Source organism: Pogona vitticeps, chromosome 4 (genome assembly GCF_051106095.1).
Source record: "Pogona vitticeps strain Pit_001003342236 chromosome 4, PviZW2.1, whole genome shotgun sequence".
Lineage (NCBI taxonomy): Eukaryota > Metazoa > Chordata > Lepidosauria > Squamata > Agamidae > Pogona > Pogona vitticeps.
The window spans coordinates 46,898,326-46,911,444 of record NC_135786.1 but is presented as its reverse complement, the minus strand read 5'-3'; the positions used below and the strand labels follow the sequence as shown (position 1 = coordinate 46,911,444).

Here is a 13,119-nt window from a genome sequence, read left to right as displayed (position 1 = left end):
GACTTTTTTGGGCAAGGTGATCTCTCTGCTTTTTAAGATGCCATCTAAGTTTGTCATTGCTTTCCTCCCAAGAAGCAGGTGTCTTTTAATTTTGTGGCTGCTGTCACCATCTGCAGTGATCATGGAGCCCAAGAAAATAAAATCTGTCACTGCCTCCATATCTTTCCCTTCTGTTTGCCAGGAGGAGATGGGACCAGTGGCCGTGATCTTAGTTCGGTGGAATGTAGTTTGGTGGAACTTAGTTTGGTGGAACTTAGTTTGGTTTCTTGAGAGTCCCCTGGACTGCAAAGCGAACAAACCTATCCATTTTTAAGGAAATCAGCCCTGATTGATCACTGGAAGGACATATTGTATACATTATGTCTTATCATTTAACCTCCCATTTCTTTAAGATCTTGCCCAACTGCAGAACAGATTGGCATGGAATCATTAGATTTGCAATTAGTCTCTTCTCAAAATCAAGAAAAACCCAACTCATTCTGCACCTCAATCAGTTTTTTATTGAAACATTGTATAATCCAAATGGCTACAAGATATATACTATGAAGTCACTGATTCCAAAGGAATACAAGTTTAAAATGGCTCTAGTCTTGTATATTCTAAACTTACTGTCAATTTTTAAAGATATACTGCCATATTTTTCTTGAGCCCACGAACTGCCAAATCCTACACAGAGTTCTCCAGAACAAAGGGATCCTACATAAATATCACATATCTTTTACATCAGCCTTGACTGATTCACTCATTCTAGTAAGAATTAGTATTTTATATACTGAAAAGGCAACCTGCAGGTGATGGTTTCTCTATGGTTTTTCGTGAAACAGGGCACTGGATTTTGAATTATTTGAAAATTCTTAAGTTCACATGAATACGTATTTAATTCCAAAGGCTGGGAAAGTTATTATTTTTGACACAGCTTCCCGAGTCCCCATAGCTGTAGCTCGGATGTGTTGCCTGAAAAGGTAACTTTCCCAAGCTCTGAGGAATGAGAAAACGTTGCAACCCCACTCCTGGAGAACCATATGTTGTCCACTCTGCCTCCAGGTTGCTTATTATCTTTGGACATTAAAAAAAAAGGCCTGCCTCCCATTCCTAAACATGTAATTCCAACACATGGATTGCTATTGATTTTGCAAATACCATAGCCTGGATCATTTCACATTGTGAGCCCCTGTCAGCATTTTGGGAAGAAGAATAACAAATATTTTAAGGTAAGGAATGGCATGTAAAATTCTGCTCACAACCTGAGCTCAATTCCAACTGATTCTGTAGTTAAGTAGTTAGCTCAAGGTTGACTAAAACTTCCATCCTTCCAAGGTTGGTAAATTGGTTACACAGCTTGTAGGGGTGGGGGGTGGGGGGGTAATGCGTAGCCTGAAAATGTGTTGCAAGGATAAAATAAGAAAAACCCATATATGCTGTTGTCAATGTCTGTGAGAAAGGAAGAAGACACTAAATCGGCAATCAATCGGATGAGTAAACATCAACATCTACTTAATTACCTTGATTTACTTGTTCCAATAGGAAGAAAAAAAAGTTTCTAAATCAATTGATATTATATTTTCCTATACAGGATCTCATTAATATCTCAACATTGCTATTCTTCATTTATAGACATGGTACCAAAACATGTACACACTTTCTAAACATAGCTAGATGTTGGATGTTGTGTTAAAGTAGTTTAAAATCTGCCCTAATTTCACTTTTACTGTTAACTACTGGATTTTTAAAAAATCATAAAGCTTTATTATTTGTTTGGAACAATGCTGTTTACCCCTGAAGCAACCTACCCAAAACACCACCAAATGTCATATTATATAGTATAATTGATTAGACTGAATCAGTTTTGGAAAATATTAGAATTTCTCTTAGAATCATAATTAAAATCTTAATTAATTTTTTTCACTCATTATAAGCACAGTGTTCTTGAATCGTTATTGCATAATTCGCCAATGTCTTTCTTCAGATGCAGTCATGATGAGTCCACTCAGCAGCTTCCCGAGTTCTGTTCCTGGGAGTTTCTTGCAAATTCAAGATTCTCTGAGTTAAGGAGGAATGTGGTATATGCCATCTCAACTTCCTCTTTAGAGCCCTGAAAGAATAAAGAAAACCTCAAAAGGGTTTTAATGTAGCCCAGGAACCACAATAAGGAGTCACATGAGAACTACCTGCTTCATGAAAGAACACTTGAGTTCATCAGGCACCTCTGCAGTAAAGATGTGACAAGTGCTTGAAAAATATATCATTTTTTGCCATTTTCTGAGTCTTGCCACAAGATCCTTGTGGAAAAAAAATCCCCAAGAATCTATCCATGCTTGTACTGAGTTTATCAAAAACCCTTGAGGATTCCTTGCTTCCTTTGACAGAGTTTTGCATTGTTTTTAGATAGTAGTCAGATGCAAGAGAGGATAAAACCCTTGACATTCTTGCAGTAATTTGAACAAGGAGTTTCAGCAAACATTTGCTTTACATGAATATAAAGGTAAGAACTACTGAATATGCACGATCTTTTCAGGTATAAGAGTGTCCTCCTCTTTGGCTTTTGGACCCTGGACACTTTTAAAACCCTTTTTTTCTCCATAGCATTAGGACATCTGTCATTACTCATATTTCCCCTCAATCCAGGTGTTCGGACTGTGACTCCTAATATGCTGCTAATTCTCCTGGAAGTATAAATCTATGCATATAAATGTTACTTTCGGTGCAGAAAAAGGCAAACATCTTTGTTTTGGAACATAACAGTGATGGAAGATCTCTGATGTCAAAACATCTGCCATCACTTAGCTCTGTATCCTTCATTCTAGTGAGATTTCTTTTGTGATCAGTCTCTGGAAGGTAAGCAGAGGCTTTATTGATTTGCAGATCTGGTTATTCAAGGACTCCTCTTTTGTGCATCCAATACTAGGAGTGTGGCTAGCAGCTCACTTCCCTGCCAATTCTATGATAAGGTTTGGACAGGAACGGGGCATGCTTGTTGTCTATCCTTCTATCTACCCAGCTATTATTTTTACCACTTTTCAGACATGATAGTTCATAAAGGGATTTACAAGAATAATGAAGCAATTCAAGTAAAATAAATTGTTTTGTAATTGGTAGTTGATTTGTGGCTAGTAATCGTGAAATATGAGTTTTGTAATGAACCATTACAAAACCACAACAAAAGAACAGCAGCCATTTAAAAAAAAAAGGTCCATCATCAAAGATCCAAAATTGCTGTTAAGATCAAACTGAGAAAGTAATGTGAAATAAACAGGTCTTTATTCTGCATCAAAAAGGATGGAAGTGGCATAAGAACATATGATCATGAGCCCTGCTGGATCAGGCCAAGGGCCCATCTAGTTCAGCTTCCTGTATCTCACAGGGACCCCACCAGATGCCTCTGGGAGCACACGAGACAACTAGATATCTGTCTCCTGATATCCCTCCCCTGCATCTGGGATTTGGAGGTACAGTACCTTCCTTTTAAGCCTGGCATGGTACTGTGACTCCAATGGGAGTCTACCAATTAGGAGCAACCACTCGAAAGGTTCTGCTTAACTAAGCATCACTGAAAGAAGCTAATAAGGATACATATATGTCCATTTTGTAACTTATATGCCATAGTTTGGATTGCATAGCAGGCTATTAAAGCATTCTAAAAACAATCTAGGTTGTTCTTACCCTCTTTTTCTTCCTTGATTTGCCCTCCTCCTTAGGACTGCCAGTCATGATTACACAATCTGTAAGCAAATGGAAAGTTTTACCTATTAATTAACTGTACACATACAGTACCTACCAAATTTTATGTAATTTTATATAAGTTAGTACTTGGGAAATACTAAGGTACAACAGAAATAATTTGTAAATAATGCCATTACCATTGGTTCCCCCTATTTGGGTCTCATGAGCTCCTTCCATGCAGATGTTGTCCTTTGCGCCATACTGCCTTGCATTCTCAAAATCTGTCATGCTTATATTTGTCCGGTAGCTTCCAACTGAGACCAAATCTAGAGAAAGGAGAAAAAATGCTTCACCCTTAGATCTATCCTTAGATCATTTGGTTTAAAAGATTCATGCAGATAACTTTTTCTCTCAGATATCATACTTATGTAGGACAAAATGCTATTTGATAAGCAAACTTTAAAAGTTTCAAAAGCAGTGCATATAAATATTTACCATTAAAATTAAAGTTTAAAAGTTAGAAATTAAAATTCAAGCCATGTTGATTCCTCCAAGGGAGCAAGCAAGCAAGCAGTACACACACACACACACACACACACACACACACACACACACACACACACACACACACACACACACACACACACACACACACAGAGAGAGGTATTGACTCACCGGAATGTTTGAAAAATCTGTATTTCACAACAACAAACATTGTGACAAGAAGCAGAAATATAACTCCAACTGGAATCAAAACTGAGAGTAGAACTGTGGAACTTTTACTGTCTCCGTGGCTGGAAAAGAAGTTAAATTGGCACATCAGTGACTGCAGAATAATATTGGTTAAACTGTCAATAATGCTTTTCAGCAACTGTGGATGACGTTACATGTTACACTATACTAATGGTTCTTAACCATTGTTACTCGGATGTTTTTGAACTGCAACTCCCAGAAACCCCAGCCAGCACAGTTGGTGGTGAAGGCTTCTGGGAGTTGCAGTCCAAAACTCCTGAGTAACCCAAGGTTAAGAACCAGTGCACTATACCACAATTTAGCAAGGCAAGAATGAATGCATCTCTTCTTCCAGGGCAGTTCAGAAGCATTTCATCCAGGTTTTGATTACCTGCAGCAATGTAATATGAACATGAAAAACTGTGATTTCCTTTTAACTATGATTAGGGGGTTTTTCAAATGAGAGTTTCTGAGGTTTGTGGTTTGTTTTCAATAGTCACAATTAAGATTAAACACCATTCATAGTTCAGATGCTCAGATGCAGTTAACCTAAAATGGAAGCATGGGCATCCGTCTTCAAGTAGTAGCAACACTGGCAGAGAAGAGGGGGAAGCATGCAAGGAAGTCCAGGGTCATTCTTGTAACATCCAAGGTAGGCAAACTATGGTTGGGTGGTATATCTAGATGTGGCAACATCTAAGATATCAAATGCATCAAATGAAGATAATCAAAGCAAAAACCTCTTGATATAGCAGTAGAATCACCATGTACACAGTCATCACTCTTCAAAGACCTCAAAGGTTTTAAACTTGAAAATGAAATGTTCTTAAATTTGATTTTAAAAATTATTTAAATGAAAGAATTGTCCCATCCTCTTTTTTCATCTCTCTTAAAGCAAGATCCATTGAATCTAGAACATCTGTAACAGATTTACTCAATAAAGAAATACCTTATTTTAGAAATACAAAACAACAGTGCCACAAGTCATAACGAGCCACTTGTATAGCCCTGTTACATGAACCTCTTTTACATAACAGAGGGGATACCAGAAATTTCTAAGTCGGAAAAAGGTAATCTACCATGGTACTAACTGCCTCTCTTTGCAAATAATAACAGCATTTCCCCTTGAAACTATAAGCATTAAAGGCTAACAAATTTTCTCTGACATAAGCTGTTATGAACTACAGCCCACTTTGTAAGATGTGTGAAATGTAGTCTTGGTTGGCTGATATTTATTCACATGCCAAGGGGACAGAATTTCACATTCACATGCCATCTTTTTAGGGGAGGAAATATATTTTTGCATTTAAACTTCCTATGCCGTTTCAAAATTCCATATTTATTCGCACAGATCTGTCAGTGTTCCATATTTTTGCATCTCAGCAAGCGTTCAATCTCAGTCCACCTGTTGATTAAAATGTATCTGTTCAACAGAGGGATCACTCCTTTGGATTATTCTGCTTCATGACATATAGTACAGTCTTAAGAAATTTTTGCAGCAACTCACCTATCTGCTGAACCTCCAACTCCAGCTGCTTCTTTGGGTTCATTTAAGGGAACACCCCGGTTTTCAGGCTTGATTTGAGGAACATCAGTGCCATCGTTTGATTCTTCACTGGGATTGCGAACATCTCCAGAGTTTTGGAGTACTGTGTAAAAACATTTAGTGAGTTAATTTTCAACAGCATATCAAAACAAAAGAAGCAGAAAGAAGAAACTAAAATAGTATCTAATGCCCAAGCCAGATAATAACTAGGATCAGTAGTTTCAAATAATGAGTTTCTTGCAATTTCTTTCTATTTCCAATAATAAAGTTATAACTAAGTTACTTCATGGTTGAAGTATAGTGAAGGATAATTTCCCTCCTCCTGCACTGCAATTGTACCTTTTGTTGTTACTTATATTATTACTTTCAGTCATTTTCTGTTATTTTCAAAAATCTCCCATGATTTTTCTTTTTGCTGTTGTTTTTATTTTGAAAACAACTAAGGCAAACCAGCAGAAGATTTCCCCTCCCCCCAAAGAAACAAACAAACAGGAAAAAAAAATGAAAAACTCTAATGATTATTCTTGTAAACAGACAGCTCTTTCTCACAGAGGAACTAGTTCTAGTTTTGGTAGAACAGGACTGCATTTTAACAATAGCATTTTAAGTGTAAAATTTAAATTAGAAATATAGCTGTCTTTGGGTATTATTTCGAGGAAAGCATTTTGTTATACCATTCCTTGATTAATTATTTATTAACCCTATGGATATTTTTTCCTACCCTCTGTGTCTGTATTAACTTTTAACGTTTTCTTGGTAATACTATAATGGGAAAACCTTCTACAACATGTAGCCCCTCCCCAGAAGTTTGAGACTATTATTGCCATGATTCTCCTTAGAGCCAGTTGGCATAGATGGTAGACAGTGAAAATATTTGAATGGCATCAATTTGTGCAAAAGCACAAGGACAAATTATGATTTTGTCAATAATTTAAAAAAAAAGATTTATGGGGTGCAGAAGTATTGCCCTAAAAACTAAAACCACTTCTTAAAAGATGCTTTGGAGATGCATTAAAAGTGAAAATACAATTGCAAAACTACAGCTTGGGAGATAGTTTACAAAATAAGTAAAGTTTGTTTTGGTACAAAGCTATTAAGTTTTTAGTTAGTTAGTTAGTTAGTTAGTTAGTTAGTTAGTTAGTTAGTTAGTTAGTTAGTTAGTTAGTTAGTTAGTTAGTTAGTTAGTTAGTTAGTTAGATAGTTAGTTAGTTTGTTTGTTTGTTTGTTTGTTTGTTTGGCTTCTGTACCACCCATCTGCAAGGGCCACTCTGGGCAGTTTACATATTAAACATACACAGTTCCAAACTTAAACATAACAGTATAAAATCAAAGTAAAGATAAAACAACCAATAATAATAATAATAATAATAATAATAATAATAATAATAATAATAATAATAATAATAATAATTATTATTATTATTATTATTATTATTATTATTATTATTATTATTATTATTATTATTATTATTATTATTATTATTATTATTATTATTATTATTATTATTATTATTACAATAGTATAGAGCAAGACAGCAGGACTAATAGTATAAATGCTAAGACCGTTCACTGTATTAAGGTCTTGTAAGGTCTGGGAAGGCCTGTAAAAAAAGCCATGTTTTTAATTTATTGATAAGATAACAAGGCAGAAGTAACTCATTAAGTTTCATGACAGTTTTTGTGAGAAAGCTTAAGCAGAACAATGATGTCATGTGCAACAGGGAGAAAACAAGAAAAAAAGTGAAGTGCATTTTAAAGTGTGGCTTGTGTTGTGTTTTATCTATAATGTTAATTCACAAAGGGATACTGCAAAATAGCTGTGGAAATCTATGTTAGGCAAACATGAATAACAAGATATTGTACAATAGAAGCTTTGATGGAATATTATAAAAGGAGGAAAAGATTATTGTTATTTAAGGTGTTCGTTTAATGATAAGGAAGTAGAGAAGAGGGGGGAAAGGTGTCATTTGTTTTATAAGGCTTTAGCTTCACAATTAATAGATTTTTGAAGAGGGTATAAAATAGTATATGTTCTGTAGTAGCAATGAATGTAATATGCATTTGTATTGTACTGTATTGACAGTATGCTGTATTATACTGGCCAACAGTGATCAAGGGAGGGTGAATTTTACCTCAGACCTTGAGAAAGCTAGACCTTGAGAGAACTAGATTTTGAGAAAGCCAGGGTCTGGACTCGGCAGAGCTTGAAGTACCTAGATTCTGTGGCTTTGAATTCTGAGGTTCCCAGAAGCTGAGAAATCCAAGCTTTGCCAATTTGTTTATTATTATGTCCATCCACCCCTGAGTTTGTGTCCACAGTGCTTTGCTCTCAGCTATAAATAGTAAAGAATTAACAGCACTGCAGCAAATAATAATGTGACCAAGGTGCGGATGTAAAGTAAATGTGAGCAATAGGGTCAAGATAACCTACTGTGTTGTCCCTCCAATTGGACTCAAAGCTCACCTCCTTGAACTTGCAGATATATGGCATGTGTTTCTCCATAGTGGCTTGCATGTCGAATTCCACACCAATACCACCCTTGATCTGCCAGGGATATTTGGTCAAAGTTCAGAGTCAAAACTCTATTGCCTTTATTGCAGTTAACTGTGAAGCCACTTGGGTCCCGTTCAATTGAGACAATAGGGTCACATCCAGTGTTCTTCCACTTGCACCAGTATTTTTCATAATTAGCATATTTGCATGGATAAGAGCATGATACAGTCAGTGGAGAGCCAGCAACTACTTGGACGCCATTGTCTACTGCTAAATTGGGTTTTCCTGTTTCAGAAAAATAGAAATAAGAAGAGAAATAGGTATTATGAGATCCCTTTAAATCAAATAGTCAAAGAACCTAATCTTTACCGTGACTCAAGCTAATGACTTCTGCACAATACAGTGGTGCCTCGACTTACAAACATCCTGATTTACGACCATTTTGAGTTACGACCAGCTCTGGCTGCAAAATTTTGCTTCTACTTGCGACCGGAGCTTAGAGGGAAAAGGTGGGGAATTTAAATTACTAACTGTTGGTCGGCAAAGAGGCTGCTTCTTTGTAGCTCTTTTGCCCCAATGGTTAGAGTGTGTGCGTTTGCAGAGAGGCTTTGGACTGCCTGGTGCTGCTTTCTGCTTCTGAGTGATTACATGCGGGGTTTTGCAGTCAGAGCTGGTCATAACTCAAAATGGTTTGGGCTCGGGGGAGTTTATGTGCTGTGATTGTGTGTGTGTGTGTGTGTGTGTGTGTGTGTGTGCGTGTGTGTGTTTTGGTGTGGTTTTTTTTTCAATCCCAGCACCTTCCGATGGGCTTGCGCTTTTTGTGGTGTGTGTGTGTGTGTGTGTTTGTGTGTGTGTGTGTTTCGGCTCCAGCACATTCCAATGGGACTTGCAGTGTTCCCTTCCCCCCCAAGCCGGAATGGATTAATGGGGTTTCAATGCATTCCTATGGGAAATGGTGCTTCGACTTACGACTATTTCAAGTTAAGACCATCATTCCGGAATGGATTACGTTCGTAAATTGAGGCATCACAGTACATTACTTCCCTAACACCCACCCACCCACCCTCACTCTCTCTCTCTCTCTCTCTCAAACATGCACTCTCTTTCTCATAAACACCTACACACACATACGCATTGTAATCTGACCTGACCTTTTCAGGCATGTCTTCATCTGAAGAAACATAATGCATGAACCAAGGGGTATACAGATAAAAGTATTTCCTATAATTATAATGATACATGTAATCATCTATGGCAATATATTGCTGATAAAATCTTTGATTTTTGTTCACAGGTTCTACTCCCGTGGAATCTATCTATTGTGCGCTTCAGCAAGCTTGCTTGTGAGAAGCAAAATGCAAGCTACATGTCAAATGCAAGCTACATGTCAGACGTTAGTCACTGAGCTTTCAAATATAGCCCTGGCTCTTCATTTTCTGGCTTCTAAAGTAATATCCAGCTTGCCTAATTTTGCACCTCCCCCCACAGTTGATGGAAAGGATGACATTCTTGCAAATGTTCTTAGCCTTAGAGGAGTTCTAAAATTTCATTCTTACTCTTCTCAAGGAGCATCATCTAAACAACAGCAACTTGGCTGCAGCAAATACAGCTATACCTTTGGAGGGGAAAGCAATGGAGAGAGAGAGAGAGAGAGAGAGAGAGAGAGAGAGAGAATCATACCTTTGTTTTCGGAAAAGAAAGACACAAAATGCATAGATGGACATCATAATGGAAACCAATGAAGACATGAGCCTTGATTGCATAAGCCAAAGATTCTTGTTATATGATTAGATTTTGAGATGGTCATTTTTTTCAGATTAAAGCAAGGAAGTGTCAATGCAACAATGGACTAAAAGCCACATTGTATGCTGGGAAAATACCTACAGAAGACTAGGAATGGAGAAGGATACGGATGTCACACAAGGTAATCTGGGAGGGGCTCCCTCCCATTAATAATAGGGAATCCTCACCAGGCAGCCGCTAAGTGATGTCCAGAGGGGGAAAAAATCACCCTGATTATTGTTTTCTTTTGCACTGAGGGAGGTGTTTGGCCTAGTTGATTTTTGGTAGGGCCCTCATCATTCTGTCATGTAAGTCTTAGTGTGTCCTGGAAACTGCGCATGTATGTATGATGGAGAAGAAGAAATACCAGTTGACTGCCTGGGATGTGAGAATATTGTGAGTATTGGCACAAAGGTGTTGATTCTTGGGCAAGCAGAGGACTTCTTCAACAATTTGGCAATGTTTTGTCATTCCCAGTGACATGCGGCAGCTTCTTTTTGGGTAAGGTTGCTTCTGTGATGAGAGGGCCTTTTGGAGGCTATGGAGCATCCACTAGTAAAGCTTGCTCAAATTCTTTTAAAATCCAAACTTAGAAGTGCATAATCAATCATGTACTTAAATGTTTCTCTTTTCAGATCATAACAATACTGCTAAAATTGGCCCACCACCTACACTGTGCTTTGACTGGAAGAAGAGCAGCCATTAGCACTAGTGCAAATTGTAACTGCTGGAACACATACATACATACATACATACATACATACATACATACATACATACATACATACATACATACATACATACATACATACATACATACATACATACATACATACATACACACACACACATACATACATACTGTACGTACGTACGTACGTACGTACGTACATACATACATACATACATACATACATACATACATACATACATACATACATCATAATGGGGTGAATGGTCCATTCTCTCATGGTCCTGATTCTCCTCACTCCTCTCATATAGTAGCTCTTTGCATCAAAAAAAAGCACATTTAATAGTTAATTGAAGGTCATATCTGTTAACTTTGTCTGGATCATGCCCATATTATCTATAACTACATTCATCTGAAAATAAGTATTTTATTTAAGGCTGAAACATTGTTCAGGCTAATTTGATCTGAATGCTTCTCCAGCAGCTGATGAAAGAGACATATTATATAAGACAAACAGTACAAGAAACACAGTTTGGTACCTTCAACAATGTTCAGCTCTGTGGATGATTTCCTTTCCTGTTCTCCGTTTGTCATACACCAGTAGTATCCTGCATCTTCATCATTCAGCTGGTTCAGTAGGATGGTATACGTGCCATTCTCTGGGTTATCATGCATCACTATCCTTCCCTCATAAGAATCCTGCACATGTCCCGAGTTGCTTATTATCTGAATGCATTCGTATTGTTTCCACTTGCACCAATATTTGACTGTGACATTCTCTTTTGGATTGTAATGACATTCAACAGACACTGAACCACCACGGACTCCGTTTAGTACTGGTTGTATTTTGGGCACCAATGCTTCTAGAAATGAAAAGAGAGCGCATTAAATAATTTTAATTTTATTTATATAATATGAAAATATGCTGGCTGGAAAGCTCAGTCACTTAGGTATCTGGCTGCAGAGCCAGAAGCTCGGAGTTTGATTCCCCGATGTGCTTCTGCGAGTAGAGCCAGCCTGTGTGTCCTTGGGCAAGCTGCACAGTCTCAGGATGCTCACAGAAGAATGGAATGGTATATCATTTCTGAGTATTCTCTATCTGGAAAACCTTGGAAACAGTCGCCACAAATTAGAATTGACTTCATGGCACATGGTGATTATTATTAACATGAAAATATAGACATAGACATATTCCTCTGGAAAGAGAAGAACATTCTGTTGGAGAAATATGACTATCCATTACTCACCTTCAAAGACATGAACATCCAATTTCTTGGATTCTCCTTCTGCCCCATAGGTCCCAGCTCCACAGAGATATAACCCTGAATCTTGTTTCTTCAGCTGAGTCATAGTGATACTGAATGAACCAGGAATAGGAAGTTTGCTTAGAAGAACCCTTCCTTTGAAAGATGGGTCAATATTCCCTTGTGTATCGATGATAGTGGAGCAGGAGGTCTTTGTCATCTTGCATAGGTACATATTCGCATTTGTATATTGATTGCCAAAGGCACAGGTCATAGTCACTGATCCTTGCTGCTCAACATAGAAGAGTTGAGCCTCTTCAGGCACTATTGAACCTGTAGTAATGACATGACATGCATTAACTATGTGCATGACCAGTTTCTGGCTGTATTATCTCACATTGTACTGCATGCTTTATCACAATACTTTTGTGCAACAAGTTACATTGTGATTCCTTATCTTATGAAATGTGCTTATACTATTCCACTCCACCAAATATTACTGGTTTATGCTGCATTGTGCTGCAGCAGGTGTGCACAAAATGTAACACTGTATGTTGTGCACTCTGGCTTGATAAACCAGGAGATACGTATATCAAGGCTGGTGGAATGGCTCGGAAATTGTGCAGCCTTGGACAATAGCATCAAACATTTTATCTATGTATCTACCTCGGTCTATAAACTTTACAAATGGAAAAAAGAAGAAGATAGAAGCTGAATACATTTCCAAGCTAAAATCTATTTAAGTTCTTATTTAAAAATTTTACTTTCATCATCCCAAAATAGTCCCGAGTAATGTACATTTAAAAAATAGATCAATAGTGCAATTAAAAGCAACAGAAAATATTGAACAAGATGGTACAGCTGAGAGGAATAAACAGTCAGCATAATTGTTTTAAATAATTGAACAAATGTAAATATATATATATTTAAACTGGCAGTGAAAATAGTACAGTCATTGTACTTGGCTTCT

At 37.3% G+C, this 13,119-nt stretch overlaps 1 protein-coding gene across 4 annotated transcripts in view; it reads right to left on the bottom strand.

Moving 5' to 3' along the window:
• Window positions 1-477: 477 nt before the first annotated feature.
• PIGR (polymeric immunoglobulin receptor) overlaps window positions 478-13,119 on the bottom strand; it is a 39,341-nt gene continuing 26,699 nt past the window's right edge. For all 4 annotated transcript variants that reach the window (XM_072997252.2, XM_020810678.3, XM_072997253.2 and 1 more), the window contains 8 exons: window positions 12,153-12,482; window positions 11,445-11,768; window positions 8,403-8,717; window positions 5,900-6,041; window positions 4,336-4,454; window positions 3,858-3,986; window positions 3,661-3,719; window positions 478-2,092 (listed from right to left, as the gene is read on the bottom strand). In XM_072997252.2, coding sequence (XP_072853353.2) covers window positions 1,988-2,092; window positions 3,661-3,719; window positions 3,858-3,986; window positions 4,336-4,454; window positions 5,900-6,041; window positions 8,403-8,717; window positions 11,445-11,768; window positions 12,153-12,482 — 1,523 coding nt within the window. In that variant the 3' untranslated portion in view covers window positions 478-1,987. The remainder of the gene's footprint in view (window positions 2,093-3,660; window positions 3,720-3,857; window positions 3,987-4,335; window positions 4,455-5,899; window positions 6,042-8,402; window positions 8,718-11,444; window positions 11,769-12,152; window positions 12,483-13,119) is intronic.